The 21,047-nt window shown below is 38.3% G+C and overlaps 1 protein-coding gene across 1 annotated transcript; it reads left to right on the plus strand.

Annotated features, from left to right (window-relative positions):
• Positions 1-17,844: 17,844 nt before the first annotated feature.
• Positions 17,845-20,868, plus strand: LOC125841329 (ankyrin repeat-containing protein NPR4-like). The gene is made up of 3 exons (XM_049520439.1): positions 17,845-18,328; positions 19,071-19,492; positions 19,884-20,868. The coding sequence occupies exons 1-3, from the start codon at positions 17,869-17,871 to the stop codon at positions 20,850-20,852; spliced, it is 1,851 nt and encodes a 616-aa protein (XP_049376396.1). The 5' UTR covers positions 17,845-17,868; the 3' UTR covers positions 20,853-20,868.
• The last annotated feature ends 179 nt before the right edge of the window (positions 20,869-21,047 follow it).

The following is a 21,047-nucleotide window of genomic DNA, read 5'->3' on the forward strand; positions in this document are numbered from 1 at the left end:
CAGCTTCTCATGCCAACCTCTGCGATTATCAATCATTTTCCTCAAAATCTTCTTTATGTTCTTGTTGGCGGTTTTTACAGCTCCATTCATTTGAGGACGATAAGCAGTAGAATTTCGGTGAGTAATCTTGAATTGTTCACATATCTCTCTCATCAATTGACTATTGAAATTTTCTCCATTATCAGTAATGATAGATTTCGGTACTCCAAACCTACATATCAAATTGTTACGAACAAAGTTAGCTACGACTTTCTTGGTCACCGACTTATACGAAGCTACTTCTACCCACTTGGTGAAGTAGTCAATGGCAACCAAAATGAATCTGTGTCCGTTAGAGGCGGCTGACTCTATTGGACCAATGACATCCATGCCCCAAGCTACAAACGGCCAAGGTGAACTCATAGCATTGAGTCTGTGAGGGGGCACTCGAATCAAATCGCAATGCACCTGACGTTGTGATATTTCTGTACAAACTTGCAACAATCATGTTCCATAGTCATCCAAAAATAACCGGCTCGGAGGATCTTTCTTTCCAAAGTGAGCCCATTCATGTGAGTACCACAAACTTCGGCATGTATTTGTTCCAGAAGCTTTACAGCTTCACTAGCATCAACACATCTGAGAAAACCTAAATCTGGAGTCTTCCTATAAATGATTTCCCCACTTGCAAAGAACTTGAGGGCCATACAACATATCGACATCTTCTGGTTGAACGTTACATTCTCCGGATAAGTCCCGATCTCTAAATACTTCTTGATGTCAAAATACCAAGGTAAACCATCTGGTTCTGCTTCAACATGCGAACAATGGACAAGCTGCTCTTTTACCTCTATATCCACTGGATCAATATAACTTGTATCTGGATGCTTAATCATTGATGCGATGGTGGCAAGAGCATCGGCCAAATCATTTTGTGTCCTGGGAGTGTGCCTGAACTCTATCTTAGGAAATCTCTTACACAACTTCTGTATATACTGCACATACGGTGTGATCTTTGGGTTCTTCACGGCCCATTTTTCTTGAACCTGATGAATCAACAAATCTGAATCTCCAATAACCAGAAGCTTATGAACATTCATGTTGATGGCCATCTTCAAACCAAGGATACAAGCTTCGTATTCTGCCATATTGTTCGTGCAATCAAATCGAAGGTTAGTTGCCATATGATAGTGTTGACCGGATTCTGATACTAAGACCGCTCTGATACATTTCCCTTGGTGATTCGCCGCTCCATCAAAGAATACTCTCCAACCAGGGTAGGCTTTAGAAATATCTTCACCCACAAATGAAACTTCCTCGTCGGGAAAATAAGTCTTGAGCGTCTCATACTCCTCATCAACTGGATTCTCCGCAAGATGATCAGCTAAGGCTTGTGCTTTTATCGCCTTTTGAGTCACAAACACAATGTCAAACTCACTCAAAAACATTTGCCATTTAGCCAACTTCCCGGTCGGCATTGCTTTCTGGAAAATGTACTTCAACGGGTCCATCCTAGAAATAAGGTATGTGGTATAAGAATACAAATAATGTCTTAACTTCTGAGCAATCCAAGTCAAAGCACAACATGTCCTCTCCAACAGAGTGTAACGAGCCTCATAGGGAGTGAATTGTTTGCTCAAATAATAGATGACTCGCTCTTTCTTCCCTGTTTCATCATGTTGACCAAGCACGCATCCTAATGCGTTATTTGAGACCGACAAATATAGCAATAACGGACTCCCTTCTCACGGAGGGACCAACACCAGTGGATTGGACAAATAGTTCTTGATGGCATCAAAAACAGTTTGACATTCTCTGGTCCACTTGGTCGAGACATCTTTTTTCAATAACTTAAAGATAGGCTCACACACCACGGTGGATTGAGCTATGAACCGGCTCATGTAGTTCAACCTTCCCAAAAAACTCATCACTTCTTTCTTGGTCTTTGGAGGAGGTAATTCTTGAATCGCTTCGATCTTGGAAGGGTCAAGCTCAATGCCCCTCCTGCTGACTATAAATCCCAACAACTTGCCAGCTGGCACTCCAAAAACACATTTGGCGGGATTTAACTTCAAATTGTATCGGCGTAGACGATCAAAGAATTTCCTCAAGTGAGTCAAGTGATCCGCATTCTCGCGGGACTTGACTATGACATCATCTACATACTCCTCGATCTCATTGTTAATCATATCGTGAAAGATGGTCGTCATAGCCCTCATGTAAGTAGCACCAGCATTCTTGAGACCAAAAGGCATCACTCGATAATGATATACACCCCAAGGCGTGATGAAAAATGTCTTTTCTGCATCTTCTTCATCCATTAGGATCTAGTGATAACCTGCATAACAATTCACAAACGACTACATCTCATGCTTAGCACAATTATCAATGAGGATGTGAATGTTTGACAATGAAAAATTATCTTTTGGGCTAGCTTTGTTGAGATCTCTGTAGTCAACACAAATTGTGATTTTTACGTCTTTCTTGGCAACCGGAACAATATTAGCTAACCAAGTCGGATACTGCGTCACTTCCACTACTTGGGATTCGATCTGCTTTGTAATATTCTCTTTGATCTTTAAACTCAACACAGGTTTGAACTTCTGAGTCTTTTGTTTTACTGGACTGAAATCTGGATTAATCGGCAGCTTGTGGGGCACCATATTCGTACTCAGCCCTGGCATATCTCTGTAAGACCAGGCAAATACATCAATGTATTTTCTAAGCAAACGAACTAGGTCCCTTCTTTGAGTTTCGGTCAAATGGACACTAATTCTAACTTCTCTGACACACTCCTCATTTTGTTCACTCGATTCATGACATAACATGACATTGGTAGGTTTTAAATTATTATTACTAAATCATAAACATATAAAGTTAAAAAAGTAAAATATAAACAGATAAATAAACAATTTTTTGATAATAGAGGCTTTTATTTGAATTGAAAAAACAAGCACAAACTTTAGCCATGGTCGAGGGCCATTATGCTTTTTTAAACATCACAAGGGAATTTAAAATCTTCAAACTAATAAAACTGCATAAAGGGTGGGTCTCGGGCCTCTTCCGAACTACCACCGATTTTAAAATAAACAAAGACACATGTCTTTTCTACTCAGATGAGCGGGAAATCAGGAGTGGTGTGGAGGTCCAGTTCTGCAATTGCTTCTCAGGTTCTGCATCACGGATGCCTGATGTCCCAACCTCTTCCTCGATGACCGCATCAATCTCCTAAAAAAGGCCCCAGATTCCTTTCCCAAGACCACCATCGTTGCCATTATCTTGTACCGAAAATGACTGGTACAGATGAGGAATTGGCCTGGCCAATGCTTGATCAACATTTTTGTTCTTCATCTCTACTTCGTCACATGTTGGGACATATCCCAAACCAAACTTTTCTCCTCTGGCGGGAACTTGAATAGGCTCGATAATTCCTTGGAAATGCTTCCCCAACCCGAAACCTGGTTCGAAACCATTCTGGAGTATGACGGTAGCAATCATCTTGTACATAACGGACATAAGAGGTTGTGGGGCCAAGTCATCACCAGTGGCATTTACCAGCTCCACCGTGTAAAAATCGCAACCTCGAGAGACATCATCAACGATTGGTGCATACCCATTGGAATTGCTCATTTCACCATAAATGACCAATTCCTGGTCCTTCCAAACAAATTTCATTAGTTGGTGAAAGGTAGACGACACAGCCCCAACCATGTGGATAAACGGTCTTCCTAGAAGCGAATTGTAACTAGTATTGATATCCAACACCTGGAACTCCACGTTAAATTATGCAGGACCCACCTGAATATCTAAGTTTACCGCACCCAGTGTGTCTCTTTGCACTCCATCAAAAGCCCTCACATTGACTTGGTTCTGGTGAAGCTTTCCCAGGTCGAATTTCAGCTGCCTTAGAGTTGAAAGTAGGCAAATATTAAGACCGGATCCGTCATCCACCAAGACGCGATCTATTATTTTGTCTCGACACATAATGGTGACATGTAGAGCTTTGTTAGTGCATCCTGCCTTCAAAGGGCAGCTTATCGTCACAGAAACTAATTCGGTGTCCTCGAATGACTTGGTTTTTTATGGTTGCTAGATTGTCACTATTGGGTGCCCACGTGTATGTAAATGTCATCCAAAGCCTTCATTAGAGCCTGCCTATGCAACTGTGAACTCATCAACAAAGCCCTTACAGAAATCTGAGCCAGTGTTTTCTCCAAATGCTTCACAATTGAATAATCTTTTGGCTACATTTTTCTATAGAACTCCTCGGCCTCGGCTTCACTGATCGGCCTTTTTGTTTGGTCCTCTTCTGCCCTCCTTGAGCTATCTCCTCCGGTGTGTAGCACCTGCCAGATCTGGTCATACCCTAGGTAACAACCGTTTCAATCACAAACTTTAGTTGGGTAACAGTTTCTCGTGGCACTAAGGCAACAACCTTCTCGGGTGTCAGAATCATAAACTCTTTCTTCTCTCTAATGCTCAATGAAGCTACAACCCTTTCCAGCTCATCAGGAGCGATCAAAACTATTGCCTTGGTCATGCACCAATCATCATCTGTCTCTATCATATTGATAGTGACGCCTCCATGATTTGGCAAAGGATTACTATTGACATTAGGCGCAACTGTCTGAAGAAAGACCATATTTTGGTCAATCAGGTCTTGGATCTTATGCTTCAGGTTGATACAGTCCTCGGTATCATGTCCAACACTGTTGGAGTGATACGCGCACCTCCGATCAGGTCTGTAAAACTTTGAGCTAGTGTCAACCGGCTTGGGCCCCACTGGATGAATATATCGTGCCGCAGGTAATCGCTCGAACACCTTTGTTCAGCTTTTAATAAGCGGAGTGAAAATTCTAGCAGGCCTTTTCTCAAATCTAGGACGGGAGGGATCATAATTGCCTTGTTGATGGGGAGGCGTTTGGCGATAATTTGGAGCATTCGGACGGGGGGCTTGATAGCTGGGATATGAGTTGGTTTGATAATTTGATTGTGGAGCTTGGTAGTTCGAGGGGGCATTTTGGTAAAGTGGAGCTGGAGTTTGGTACATTGGGGAAGGCGTTTGGTAATTTGTCTGAACGTTGGCACAGATGGGGGCGACATTTCGGTAGTGATAAGATGGAGTTTGGTAAACTGGAAGGGGAGTTTGGTAGATAGTAGGGGGAGTTTGGTAGCTAGAAGGGGGAGTATTTTGATAACTGGGAGAAGGGGTATTTTGGTAATTGGGGGGAGGGGTAATCTGGTAATCAGCCTATGCATAGCAAGTCGGGTATGAACTCTGTGAAGGTCGAGGACGATCTTGGTATGATAAGGATTTCCTAGGGGTCTTCTTCTCTTTTCTTCTTCAACAAGCCCAAGGATCTGGGCGAGGCAGCAACACGGGCAATCTTCCCGGTTCTCAATCCATCTTCGATAGTCTCACCTACTTTGACTATCTCAGCAAACCTTGCTTCAACGAGCAACATGATTCTATCATAATATTTAGGCTCTTGGACCTGCATAAATACTTCGACAATTTCCTTTTCTGACATAGGAGGTCTAACTCTAGCTGCCTCCTTTCACCATCTATATGCGAATTCTCTGTAACTTTTGGTCGACTTCTGCTTCATCTTATCCAATGAGTAACGATCAGGAATGATCTCCACATTGTAGGCAAATCGTTCGATGAAGTCCTTAGCTAGAGTGTTCCAGCTAGACCACTGTCTCGTTTCATGAGACGTAAACCATTCTAGAGCCTCTCCGCTTAGACTTCGGCTAAAAAGCCACATTAACAAAGCTTCGTCTCTCCCAACTCCCACGAGTTGGTCACAGTAGGCCCTCAGGTGTGCTAAGGGGTTCCAGCTTCCTCCGAAGATGTCGAATTTTGTCACCTTGAACCCTTCCGGGAGGTCCAAATTCGGATGAATGCACAGGTCTTCGCAACTCAACCCGGCGACCTCAGGAATGCAGTTCAACTCCTTCATGACTTTTCTAATTTCCTCCTTCATATCTATCTTGGCGGTCTCTTCCTTTGACCTCCACTCTCTCTCCCTCTCCTCATAGTGGTCGAGATCCAAACCATGGGCGTCATGCTCGTTGGGGACTGGTATTTTAAAAGTGGCTTTTTGCGGTAGTGGTGGAGCAATAGAGGGACTCTGGCCATTTAAAAGGGCGTGATAGTTTTGGGGAAATGTCTGGGGGCCTGGTATACTGTTTTGGTGAAGGAGGGAAGTGCGTGGGTTATTAGCGTTTTAGCTGTGAGGGGGTAAGCCAGTTTGGTGGTTTGCATTGGAGGGAGGGAGTGGTGCTTGGAGGTTGGTATTTTGAGGAGGGGGTGGTGTTTGATAAGAGGTTGAGGCGTAATGGGGGTTTTGGGTGGTAAGGTCAATGATGGAGGGATTACGAGCAAGACTTGAAGGCGGGTTTTGAGCTTGTTCCATGTTAGGAGGGGGAATTTGAGCTGGAGGTCTTCCGTCTGGTTGAGCGTTGACAACAAAAATTGGAAGAGGCAAATCTTGTTTTCTCTGCATCTCGGTAATTTGTTGCATCAATTGCAGGATCAGTTCATTCTGATCAGCAAGGGCGGGCTGAGCCACCACGACATCAGTAAAGTCGGGTTCTTCGTTGCTATCACCCATTGCTGTGTTTCCCTTTTGTGAACTTTGACTGGGGAAAGAATCTGTAGGACCTTTAGATCTAGTGAAATAAGGATGATCGGTCAGTGTATCAACACAGATCAGTTCTTAACTACCTGTAGAAGAAAACAACTCAAAGGCAAATCTGTTAGTTTTATTCGGGACAAATAATGCAAAATATCATATAGAAAGCATGTAAACACATAAAAGTTGCTTTGTTTGAGAACATGTTAACCCACGAATAATGGGGGCTGACTTTTGAACAAGCAGGAATTTGCTCGTTTTTATGTTGCGGTTGGTGACTTAGAAAGGTTAAATTGGGTTGAGCTAAGGTCTTCTTGCTGCATCTTCTGACATCTGTTGATCTGAACTCAATGTTTCCTTGTAGAATGAAAGGGAAAAGAAAATTTTAAAAGATAGAGGCCGGGCCTTAAAAGGCTGCCTACGTATCTCCAAGGAGAATTCAGGCACTACGTAGTTTGAAATACAAAGAAATTTTCATTTTCATTCATTCATTTCTTGAAGATTACAAGGAAAGTAAAAAGAAAACATGCAATAAAGCTCCTAAAAGATAGATGGCGCCTTTATCAAAGCGTCTTCTTCTGATTGTCGCATTAATCACGAGGGGTAAACTCGTATGCTTCAGGGGCGATTTTCTCATCCCCTTCTTTCCACCGTCCCTGGAAAGGAGGCCTATGGACAATTTCCTCCTCAAGTTCCTTTTCAACAAATTCAGGTCAAGTGCCTTCGGGACCACTGCTAGTGGCCTCTTGGCTGAAGAAAGAGTACTTTTCATGTGGCTTTTCAAGCATCATGGTTATATCTCTAAAGGCATCGTGTTTTTTCCACACAACTGTTGTCTCTTCATTTATAACATCACATTTTGTCATCTTTGCTGCCAATTCTGCGTCTAGTGCCGCATTTGCTGCTCGTGCGACCGCGGTGGCAAACTCTACTTCTAATCTCCTTTCTCTGGTTTCTTGAATCTCTTGCTTGAGCAACTGCAATTTCATCCTCAAATCCTCCTCAGTTAGCTCTATGTCGATACCCTTGCCTTTTTCCATCTTAGCAGCAATTTTACCTTTCCTGAGATAATGGAGTAATGTTTTAGGATTTGGTATTGGGATTTTATTTATGGCTGAGAAACTCAAGACTCATGGAATTTTGGTCGGACATTTTGGTAGTGACTTGTATTTGGTGTTGTAGGGATTTTTTGGGAAAATCTGAAAAAGAGTGAGCTAAAAATGTCCTCATTCAAAGCAACAATATCTCATAAACAGTTAAAGCACATAAGCATATATCGCGCGTCCTAAACAAGTAGGGGCCCCTTTTGCGCCAAGGGTAGGCCTAACGTATTTGAAAGATGTATGTGTAGAATTGAACCATTTTGTTTGCCCAAAGCAAATTTCGCATATAAAATGATGTTCAAGAAGCAAAAATAAGCAGGGGAAGTAGGGAATAAATGAAAAACTCAAAGGACAGCCCACATAGGGGTCATTTGAAAAGAGTACCAAAATACAAGAAAGGCAAGCCCACGCAGGGGCAAATAACAATAAGTACATATAGAAAAACCAACGCATGGGCGAAATCCTCTAAGACACTCCCGATGGCCCAGCCTCTGATCTGCTCCTTCTGTTTTGTACCATGAGATGCTGAAGCCTATATTGAATCATTAGCAAGTATCTTTCGCTCGGCGGCCTTTCTCTTCCCAGTCTTCGAGACACATTCCACTTTTCTTATCTCCAATCCATAGGTTGAGCTTTTCCAAGTCACTTCTCAAGCTTTCCAATTCTTGAGTTACGCTCTCGAGGGCGTATTTATCCTCTTCTTGCTTTCGGAGAAATTCATTGTGCATGTCCTGGGCTTCTCTTCTTACCTCGCTTAGTTCTATCAAAGCTTTGGACTCTTTGTCCTCCACACTGCGGTAAATATTCAGAACTGAGAAGGAGATACCTTGTATATTGCCCTTCAATCAAGCTTTGTAAGTTTCATCGTACCAAGCATTAAATCGGTCCACGACGATGGTGCCTTCTTTTATTCGCACCTCTTTTTTCCATTCTCTCAGTGTAACACCTCGTATCCGAAAATAGAGATTTCAAATTTCTGGTGTTACAGGTGGCACTCACGGACACCATCCACAGACCGTAGATGGACTCACGGTCCGTCCTGCAGGTCCGTGGTTCGTGACATAAAACTTCCCCAAAACTCAGTCAGAAAATTTGGCTAAGTCCCGACTCACGGACAGACCCACGGTCCGTAGATCAGACCACGATCCGTTATCTGTGTTCGTGGATCGAGACTTCCCTTACCTAGCCTCTAACACAAACTACGGTCGACCAGCACGGACCTTCATTCGATCCACGGTCCGTAGGTCTGACCGTAGATGAGGGTCATCAACTAGTTAGTTGAAAAATATTGATGGGTCAACTTCAGATGGTCATAACTCTTAGCAAAAAATGAATTATGTGTCCCATGACCTATGGTTAGATAGATAATTGAATTATCTTTCCAACGCCACTGAGTTTGCTAAATTACGACTTCTGAGTAAAACGTTATTCCTGTTTTAGTGAAGCCCTGTCGGGCAGACTAGACCTACGACCCAATCGACGGACCGTCGATCGATTGACGGACCGTAGGTCCATTCCGTCAGTCACTCCGACAACAGTTAATTTAGGGGTCTTTTGGTCTTTTCCTATTTCATTGAACCCCTAAGATACGTCGTTTAGACCCTAAATCATGAGATTTTAATCAGTTTAAGTCTAGAAACATAACTAGAACTTACCTTAGTCAAAATCATTAATCAAACTTAGAAAATTAGAAGAAAGAGAGGAGAAAAAGGTCAAGAACCCTAGTTCAAGAACGCAGCGAGGTTTCTTCAGTTCCAACCCCGAAATCGAAATATTTCTCCGTGGAATTCGTCACCAAGTATGTGGGATTTCACTAGTGGATTCTTTTCGCCCATTAGGTCCCTAGAATTCAGTCAGATTCTTGATTCCATGATTATGAACAGACCTAGGGTTTCTAGAATTTGAACAGATCATCATGAATTAATTATTTAAATGTTCCAAATCAGATTATCATGTTATTGCTTAGTTTATCGCATGAATTTTAGAACCCTAGCTATGTATTTCTTTAGTTCTTGAATTACACATGCTAGGTCAGATATTTCAGTATTCAGTTATGCATGCCTCAGTTCATGAATGTATCATTATCAGATTAATTGTTGCATTCTCAGTTTGCATGTTCAGTTTTGAGCTATCCAGTATTTACAGAAATTCAGTCATAACCAGTTAACTACTTAATTCATTGGGAGTAGCATAATACCGAGTTGGACTAGGGTTCAGCGTACCCATATAGTCCCAGAACTATGAGCCACGTAGGTGTAAGTTCCCTCTGTGGGCAACATCAGTTTAGTGATCACGCCAGCATGCCTCTATACCTCTGGCAGGGTATATTGGGTCCTCTCGATGGGGCATATACATCGGACTCCACATTTAGCTCATGTGGTTTTATGTCGGTTATTAGTAGCTCCCACAGTTCAGTAAGACTCTTTTGCATTGACTATATTTCAGTACAGTCAGTATTCAGTCTCAGCATGTTATACATTTGGTCATTGCATCAGTTAGCTCAGTATTCATTAGTAGTTTCAGTATTTATTTCATGTTCAGATTATTTCATTGCTTTATTGCTTTGTTCAGTTATATGTTATTTCAGCTTTACTTTATCCTGCATGCTCAGTACCTTTCAAGTACTGACGCATACGTGCGCTACATCTTCTCGTGATGTAGGTTCAGGTTCTCAGCATCCAGATCACGCTTAGATCGATTCTCGATCTCCAGTTCAGCAACATCAGTGGTGAGTCCTCATTCTTCGAGGACTAGTGACATGTTTATCCTTACTGCTTTTAGTCTTTAGTTTCAGTTTTGCTAGATCTAGTTGGGGCATGTCCCAACATTTCTAGTCAGTTTAGAGGCTTAATTCAGACATAGTTAGATTCAACTTAGTATTTTGAGTTTGATATCTCTTTTGTATTAAACTCTCAGATTTGATATATCTCAGTTATAGTATATGGGTATTCCTCATCTTTTCAGATTTATTTAAGATTTAGCTTCCGCATCAGTTTATTATCTTTAGTATGCTCATGATCATGTCAGCAGGGTTAGCTTGGGATCACTTGTGGTCCTGGGTTCCGTGTCCGCGTCTCGGGGGTAGCTCGGGGAGTGACACTCAGTATCTCTGAAGCCTTAGGCACTCTATTATCCCCGATGTCGAACACATTAATACGATAGTATGCTTCTGGCGTGTAGTTTGTCTTCTTTCAAACTGCCTCAGGACCCGGATGGGCGCATACGGGCGGATACCTCGAATACTTGGTAAATGAAGCACAAGTTGTTTGTCGCCCCGTACTATGGCATCTTTCGAGATAAAATGGCCGAACATCCACTGGATATTTTTTTCTTTCAACTCATAGAAAATTTGAGCCCATCTTTCTCTGGTTCTCTTTTTTTCTAAGTCTACCCAGAACAACATGCCATTCAAACTCTTAAGAACATTATGCTCATCAAGGGTATGAAGTTCTTGAGTTCCGTGTCTCTTCACCATGTGACTCATTATCCACCATTGGAGGAGAAGGTTGCAACCCTGAAAGTAACGATGCATTTCCTTGCATTTTCCCAAAGCACGGTATATGTCATAAAGGATGACAGGTGCGATATGATAATACTTTACTTGCCTTTGGTTCATATGTCCGTGGAATAGAGTGTGTGCGAGCATTATTACCAGGGTGTTGATACTGAGGCTCGGGCCGTGTGGGAAAACCATGGTGCCTAATAGTGCGATAGTAAATGTCAAAGGTCTGATCTCGTCCCATTCTCTAAAAGTGACCCTGAACTCTTGGTTGTAATTCTTATAGAAGCTCACATGCTTGAATCTGACATAGAGATCCATTAAAGAAACGCTAGAACCTTCGACCCAGTAGACGCAATCCTTTCTTAATCCGAGCCAATTTACAATATCCTCGAGGGTAGGCTTGTTAGGGATTAGGATGTTCTCCCATTTTCTCACTCTTCCTTCAAGCCCTATACCGACTGTGTCTATTCCGTCCCAAATTTCCTCAATTGTCGGGGTGATTTCCATGGTTTCAAATCGGAACACCATTTTCTCGTTGTCCCAATAACCTTTGAGGACTTCAATCAGCTCGGGCCGCCCGACCATATTGATGAGTTCTATTAAGGCCCCTATATATTTGTTGAGGGCCCTTTTGTGAACTGTAGTGAGGTCGTTGTACCACATCTTGAGCAAAACTGGGGCTTCTACTACCATGTCGAATTTAGGAAATTGATTCATACCAACAAATAAAGTATGGTTAAGATTCCCTCCCCCAAATAAGCAAAAATCAGGTTTCCACACAAACATCTTTCAAACGTCAAATAATATGATATGTCGTTAGTTCGTGGATCTTAGACATATTTTTTGGCGGTTTTACTAATGGACTTAATACGCCTTGGGTATTAAGTCGTCTTAGTTTAATGCTTAGATTTGAATTTGGTTTCGCTCTACTCTAAGCTGACTAGAATCGGTTTAGAAATGACGGTTACCCGAGTCGGACAAACAACGGGGTGCAGTCTAATAAATGACGTTGGATTACCACAAGCCAACTAATCGTTTATTACTTTCAATGAATTCAACTTGTGTTTTTTCTGAAGGACAGCTGTGGTAAGCCACGTAACTGCCTTTTTTTCTAATGCAATCTATTTGTCATTTTGCGGAATCGGGTGCCATGAATGCCACAGTTCAATATATGCGATAAATAAAACCATTAGACAGTTAAAATACGTAGCCAAACAAATTAATCTTAAAGTTAGAACTATTCAAATCCCCAGCAGAGTCGTCATTCTATTTTATTAGAAAAATATATTTTAGACTAATTTTAGCGTCGCCACTTAATTTTTAAGAAAAATCAAGAAAATTATTGTTTTCAAAACACTAAAACAGAAATATAATGAAAGCTTAAAAGAGATTCGGGGTTCTTATTAGCATTTCAGGAAAGGTTTGAAAGCACCCGAAATGCCCGCTAATATGCGGTTATCCGACAATTAATTATTTGGCTAAAATATTTTAAATTAACTTGAATTGAACAATATTTATAGTTAGGACCATTTTAAGAGAAAAAAGAAAAAATATTTAAATATTATTCAAATGAAGTATTTTGTAAACTTATTTATTTAGTCAAGAAAGAGCTGAATAGTTTAGTTAAGTAATTAATTCAAAATGGGTGTCTCTTGGGGACTTTGAATTTTTAAAACATTAAGATTAAGTAGCAGATATTGATAAGTAAATAAACACAACAAAAGCAAAGAGGGAAAGAAACTTGGGCCCAAGTTTGGTTTTTTTTGTCCGTCTGGACCAATACTTGAACCTAATTTCAGTTTTAGGGCCAAAGGCCCATCAAAATCATTTGTACTTGTCCTATTCTAACATGCTAAAAATATTTTCTCTTTGGGCCTTAGGCCCAATTTTTTCACCTGTCCTAGACTAACACATAAATAACAATTAAAATGATAAAGGGCTTAGGCCCAAAGTAACAAAATACAATTCTTTGAAATTAAGAGTGGATCCAATCTTTTCAATTTCTCGATCTGCTGCATATTCTTTCAACTCCAACCCTTGTTCGTCAATTTTTATAGCTTGCCGGTTGACTCGATAAAGTAATTTGGAGTCTTTATGGCTCTCTCGAAATGCAAGGGAAGGATATAGGAGTTCATGAAGAACTCGGGCAGATTTCACATGCAAAAAAAAAGAGCAAGGAATTAGCATACGAAATGAAGAAGTAATTAAGATATGACTAAAAAAAATATAAGTTATTAAGGCATTTCAAAATCGAAATGCGATAATAGAAAAACCCAACTATTAGATGCTTTAAATAATGACCACATAATCTATATTGGGGAGAGAGATAATCAGCCAGAAAATATTGTCATGAAAATCCTACACTTGATTTATGTTAAAATCAACAAACAACAAGTCTCATAGTCATTTTGGGAAGCAAATAGAAAATTACAGAGGTAATTTCTCAAAATGTTGAAAAGCAAAGTGATTAGGCAGAAACAAAACATAAAGCTACAGTCCCATCTATAATATTCTCACTAATTGGTGGGATGGGGTATTATTATTACAGACAATCCAAAGAGGCGCATCAGAGTTCGAATAAAAAATTCTAGGGAATCCCGTTCACCGTACAAAAGCAACGTTAGAGATCTGTTACTATCTTCATTCCTATGGTATGATAGTGGATATATGGGGGCAACTCGTATCTTACCAGAGCACAGAACAAAAACAACTATCTAAATATATCGAATTTTATATACACACACCACATGACCTACAAAAGCACAACTCCTTTCTATTTCAAAGGCCATTATGTCATCAATACACAAATCTCTCTACCTTTCACCAAATATCTCAAAAATTTAGTAACGTACAAATCTCTCCACTGTTGAGTACAAAGATAAATACAAGCATAGACAAATGTAAATAAACAAAATATTCAAGAAGATGACATCGCATCGATAAACCCAACTAAACTGAGGAACACGTATACTCCTAATGGATGCTTTGAACTGGACAACATGAGAGAACCATTTTTAATATCTAGGCAATGAGATTTTTAGCTAAACCGAAACATTTCGACAAGGATCTTAAGGCACAACATCATAAATTAAAATGAACAGAGAACTACACACGAGACAAACCAACAACATCACATATATGCTCGAGATTTCATTGGACGGAAACAAACCATTTAACATGCTAGCCAACTAACCTCATAGGAACAACATTCGTAAGAGCACATCTCACATTTCATACAACCGAGATGCTAACTCCCCTCTAATCATTTGTCTATCACATAATCAGTAATGAAACGGGGAGAATGAAGGCAGTCAAGAAGGAGAGAAAAGCTAGCGTGTCGATCAAACAACCATAACTTGTCAAAACAACACATCCACTAAAGAGTTGGAATTGAAACAGAGTTTACCTTCTTAAATGCAACGATCTGGGGCAAGACGAGCAGCAGAGCAACCTTCCACCACAAGAAAGCTCAAATACAAACAGTGAGTAAGTGATTCGGGCAGAATCTCGAACTCACGAAAGCTGGACAACGATAACAAATTGAGAGAGAAGAGTGACCCTTCGACCGACACTAGCTGTCTTTTATCTTTTATCAGACGTGTTTCGTATGTTCTATCATTATACTTTGAGCTGTTCTCTGGGTATTCCTCTCTCTGCTTTTCTTTCGAGCTTTTCCCAATATTTTTTCTTCAATACAAAATTTTCCAACTCCAAAAAATTCCCCCCTCATCAGTGAGTAAGAAGAGAATATATATATGGGATTATAAGGTTCCTGGATGGAGGGAAAACGGACAGAAAATAATAAGAAGAGGGCCAATTCGAAATTCAAAACTCCCTAAACACTTTCATGATTCGGGTAAGGCACCTTTATTTCTTGCGATTTCAACCCATTCCGGAAGAGGAAAGGGGAGAAATCGTGTGCTTGCTGCTTGCTGTTGTGATATTAATGCGGACAGGGACGAGAGGGAGACGACAAAATTGCAGCGTCCTATCTCTGTTCCTCGCTGCTGTGTGTTAGCGTTTTGGACTGTTTCTGGGTCTTGTACGCTGTGATGTTCACGTTGAAATTAAAAGGGGAAAAGGGCTTGGGTTGGGTCAGGGGAATGGGCTGGGAATTGAGGGAGTTGGGATGTTGGTCAGTTGGGTATTGGTGTTGGTTGTTGTACGTTGTTGTTATTAATTTTGTTGGGTTTGGGGAATTAAAAGGGTGGGCTGCTGCAATTGCAAATAGAAAGCCTCAAAATGGGTCTTGCAAAAAAAAAAAAATGGCCATTGGACATCAAATCTAGCCCATTAAGTTATACAACTCCAACAAATTGAGGTAATCAATTAATTCGGTTAGAGCTTAAACGAAATGAATAAATATAGCTAATTAACGAGCTTCTTAATTTTAACGAAATAAAATAATTAGCCTAATGAACTAACGACTCAAAAATATAAACTACTAATTTGGACAAAATTAATTTAATAAAGTATTTAAGTAAAACTAAAATCTTTTTGAGACCATTTTCGAATGTTTATAAAAAATGTACCAATTATATACATAACATTATATTATTTAAAAATTATAAATAAGTGATAAACTATTTAAAATGACTTGAAAATATTTTTATTTTGTTTTTTTTTTAATTTTCTAAAGCTAATTATTTGAAATCATTTGAAATTAAAGAAGCTCGATGATTAATCTATATTGTGGAGGTTCGAAATTGGGTGTCAACAATAATCTCATAATAACTTATTCCGGGATAAAATAAGTAAATGACAAAGATATCCCTTTAAACCCTTTTTATCCATTACTTTTCACATTCATGAAGGGGATATTTGTAAACAAATAACTTGTTCTTAAAATTTATGTAATGCATAACAAACCAAACACTTGATACAATACATAATCTCAACATAATTTATCCATCATAACTAATCTCAGCATAACTTATCTTATCATAATTAATTTCATCATAATTTGTATTCAAATCAAACGATAATATTATAACAATGATGACACGAGAATTTACCTTCTTTTCAACTTTTTAAAGCTAATATATAAGTGTTTTTCTGTTTCTTCTACCTAACAAACAAAAGTCCCTATGTATACCTAATAATTTTATTAAAAAAAATATAAACAACATCCCTTCATCTTTTTTTTATTCATAATTTAACTCAAAAGTCATGGATTCAAATCCTATTCACACCAACTAAAAAAATAAATAGAAGTTGCTCATGAGAAATTGTGTCAATTTGATTGTTTGGTTGCATGGAATAAAACAAAAGTAATGGACGACCTTGGAGTCACCAAAAGTAAATGTTACTCCCTACTCATAAACAAAACAAAAACAGATATCTTAATCATGCCACTAGAAAGAGCAGATCATTTGTCCTCTTGTCTTGGTCATTGGGACCATATGTATCTAATTGATTTGGAAATTTAACACTTGATTATGAAATAATCTACAAAATTCCTAAAACATATACTTAATTTTGATTAAAAGGTGCTTTCATCTGACAAATTTTATTTTATAAGTGAACAAGATAGGAACGAACACAACAACAAATAATTGTACAAAAAGTAATATTTGTCGTACCATAATTTGGTGTAATGTCATTGTAAATGATAGAGCCATCACAATAAATGCGTGATTGTCAACTCTTCTTAGAAGCATATGTTTTAATTTAATTACGTACGTTGTTATAATTATTATTACTCATTTATTTTATAGTTAACTCATGACCTGAGTACTCAACTCAGCTCTTTAACAAGTTATATTCATATTAAATTGATACGTTAAGGGACAATAATAAGAAAAGAAAACACAGTTTGAATACGATATGAAACGAATAGTAATTAGTTTTAAGTTATAAATGAAGGCAGTAAATTTGTTAAAACTTCATTTAAATCCTAAATAAAGTAGTAGTAACAATTAGATCTAAAGTTTCTATAAGAATTCTTCACCAGTATAATTATTTGAACTCACAAATTAAACTACATATCCAAAATGGTGTTTATATAGGTTAGCGCTAAAGTTTTGGTTGGCGAAAAAATTACTGGGTTTATGGGTCATCTAGCATTCCTTATGGGTGGATCCGACTTTAATAATATTTTCCAACAAATTAAAGTTAATCTGAACCGGTCTATTTTCTAAATCAAATCGAATTGAGTCGAGTCGAGTTAAAATATAAATAAGTCGAGTCAATCTGGAGCCGGTGACTTGGCCTAGTAACTTTATACACTCCTGAGTCCCGACCTACCCATACAAATTTTGCTACGTTGGAGCCTAACTAATTCGAATTCACATATATTGCATAGAGCTCCATTCAAAGGAAGTGCTCCCCCTCAAGAACTTTTTTTATACCCAAGACAGGAATTCAAAATCTCTGAACTTGTTAAGGGAGGAGGCAGCCACATCCACCACCCCATATATATATATATATATATATATATATATATATACTCTATATATGTTTAATAAGAACACGCTATACGTACAAGTCCTTTAGCTAGGAATATTCAAAAAAAGACTTTAGTTTGCATAAATAGTGATCAACCCACCATGATAAACAAACACTATATATATCTGCAACCTGAAAGTTATTACATTTAAATTATTCCTTAAATTTTCCATCATACACTTTTAATTGATTTAAAAAAATGGACAGGCGGGTGAATGAAGCAGTTTTGAGGGGAGATGTTGAAGCCATTCAAAAATTCATTGAAGAAGATTCCAACATAGTAAAACAAAGCATTGAGGGTTCACTAAACACCATATTGCACCTAGCAGCTAGACTTGGTCATGTTGAATTGGTGAGGGAGATTGTGAAGTTGTTCCCTGAGATGGTGTCCGCGGAGAATCGGGATCAGGAGACGCCCTTACATGAAGCATGTAGAGAAGGGAGAGTAGAAATTGTGAGAATTCTGGTTGAGAATGATCCATCGATTGCTTACAAGACAAATTTGTGGGATAAGAGTGTGCTTTATGTAGCATGTGAGAGAGGGAGGATTGAAGTGGTTAAGTATTTGTTACATAATAATAATATCCATATGTTGTTGATGCTTGAAGTTGATATGTCCACTACTTCACTTCATGCTGCAGCTTCATCAGGCCATACAGGTAAACTATTCAAACTTTGAGTTAGACGGCGCATGCAGTTAGATTTTTAAATTTATGGATTTAGTGAGTTAATTCTAAATAAGTAGTTATTTATATTTATCAAGCGAATTATTTTTTAAATATAAACACCGAACAAAAGCTATTGAAATTAGGCCTCTTTCTTATCAATTAAACTATACTCTAGTAAAGGATGATAATGAAGTTATATTTCAAAAACATTGATCCACCAAAACATATTTTAAATAAATTATATTTTCACGGAAGATGTATCGAAAAATTGTGAAAGATGAGTAAATTGTTGGGTTCGAAAGTAATTAGGGCGTCGACCGTAAGCTTACAATTGTAAATCATGACATTGATAAATCAGATGACAAAAACTAATACTAAAAATCAAAATATTATTATATGGAATTCGGCCAACTGGGCTTCATATTAAAACTTAATAAAAACGTTAAAATTGTAGAGAAAATTTTTTCCATAAACAAAAGTTTATAAACGACTACACTGTAGATGTTATTGTGTTATTTGGTATGAGAATATGGTCTTCAATATATAGAATTTCAAGTTGTTCCTTTAAGGAAATAATAAACCAAATATGAAAGATAATTATATTTTCCTTTCGGAAAAAGCTCCAATAAGATAGAAAAATCAGGGCACAACCCTAACAAAAATAACTTTCACCCTGCCAAAAGAGAACGTAAAAGTGATTTTCTACCAGATCTCAGAAAACAATTAATTGCAGAAGTAGTGAAGGAATTGGCTAAAGTTCGACCTGATTTTGCTTGGAAAAAGGATGAGTTGATGAATGGTTGCAGTCCATTACATATAGCATGCAGCAAAGGGCACTTAGATATAACAAGAGAATTGCTAAAGCTAGATATGGATCTTTCTGGTTTACAAGATAATGAAGGCAGAACTCCACTTCATTGGGCAGTCATTAAAGGAAGAGTGAATATTATTGCTGAGATACTCTCTGTGAGTCTTGAATCTTCTAAAATGACAACAAAACATGGTGAGACTATTCTTCATTTGGCTGTCAAGAACAATCACTTTGAAGTACTCAAGTTCTTGATGGAGAGTCTTGATGTTTCAAATCTCATGAATTTTCAAGATACTGATGGAAACACCATTCTACATTTGGCTACTGTTAGGAAACTCAACACTGTAAGTTTTCTTTACTCTAGACGTTTCATTTTATGTAAAGGTGTTTGATTGAACACACAAAGTTCAAGATAGACTTCATCACGTTTTTGTGGTAATTAATATTTAATATCTGAATTTACAACTGTGATACGTAAATTGAAACAAAAGGAATAATAACCTTCCTTTGCAAAACAGAGTAGCATAAAGAATATACTTGTATATAAAAGCTCAAGGGATCTAAAGATAGATAAATAATATAAATCTTTATTAAAAGTTGGATGACATATTTGAGCTTTTTCCTTAATTAAATAACTATTCATGATTAATGAAATTAGTTTCCTGAATTGCAAAACAGAGTTGCACAACTTGTTTTTGTATATAAGTAATTATACATGACTTGTTCTCTTTTCAGATGATTATTTATCTACTTAAATTTGGTGTTGAAGTAAATGCTTTGAATCAAAAAGGATATACAACATTAGATGTAGTTGAAGCAGATGCAAGTAAATCTGGTGCTCTTGCAATCATCCCTGCATTACTAGATGCTGGTGCCAAAAGATGTGACCAATTACCACCAATTTTTCAAGACATCCAACAGGTAGTTGCATCACCAATTTTGGGATCATCATGGCAAAGAAAAACTACTAGTTTTCACTCTCCGTCCTCATCATCTCAGCATTCGTATCATAATAATAATTATTATCATCAAAGGAAGCACAACAACAATAATTATCGCGGTACTAGGACAAAAAAAATCAAGCTCCAAAGTGAAGGTCTAAGAAATGCAAGAAAAACAATAACAATTGTTGCCGTACTAATAGCAACTGTGACATTTGCTGCTGGTATTAATCCTCCTGGTGGATTTAATCAAGGAAATGGAAAAGCGTTATTGGGTAAAAAACCGGCCTTTAAGGTGTTTTTGGTATGTAACATTGTGGCACTTTTCCTTTCCCTTGGAATTGTTAATGTCCTTGTTAGTGTTATCCCATTCAAGAGACGAACAATGATGAAATTAATGGTGGCAACACACAAAGTAATGTGGATTTCTACATTATTTATGGCATCCGCTTATATAGCTGCAATATGGTCAATATTGCCACAAGGAAAGGGGGATTATTGGGTGCTAAGTGAAGTTGTGATCATAGGGGGAGGGTGCACTATGGCTGTGTTTCTAAGTTTGGGGATTTTGTTAGTGAGACAATGTAAAAGGAAGAGTGATTGGAGAAAAAAAAGAGAGGAACATCATAAGAAGATGAAAGAGGAAAGTCCAAAGAGTAATACAAGTAGAGTTGAAGATATGAAAGTGGTGAAGAGAGAAAGTCATGAAGATGGTAGCAACTCAGATGTTGATAGCTCAGATCAAGGTTATCATTTGTATTAATTGTATTGGGTAAAAATTAAAATAGCTTTAACAATAGGAGTTGTCTACTAGTTTGCTTGTGTAGTTGTGTTTATTAAAATTTATATATATGAGAACATTTTTCATTCATATTTTCTCCTTGCATGCATCTCTCCAAAAAAACATAATACCAACCACATTTATAAATTAAACTGTATTGGTTTAAGGTAATCACGA

This window comes from Solanum stenotomum, chromosome 10, assembly GCF_019186545.1.
Source record: "Solanum stenotomum isolate F172 chromosome 10, ASM1918654v1, whole genome shotgun sequence".
Lineage (NCBI taxonomy): Eukaryota > Viridiplantae > Streptophyta > Magnoliopsida > Solanales > Solanaceae > Solanum > Solanum stenotomum.

Bases quoted from the DNA above. Each gene is read 5' to 3' on its own strand.
- LOC125841329 (XM_049520439.1), top strand. From the start codon at position 17,869: ATGGACAGGCGGGTGAATGAAGCAGTTTTGAGGGGAGATGTTGAAGCC. The intron at 18,329-19,070 runs GTAAACTATTCA...AATTAATTGCAG, and splicing joins AGCTTCATCAGGCCATACAG to AAGTAGTGAAGGAATTGGCT. The intron at 19,493-19,883 runs GTAAGTTTTCTT...TTCTCTTTTCAG, and splicing joins CTGTTAGGAAACTCAACACT to ATGATTATTTATCTACTTAA.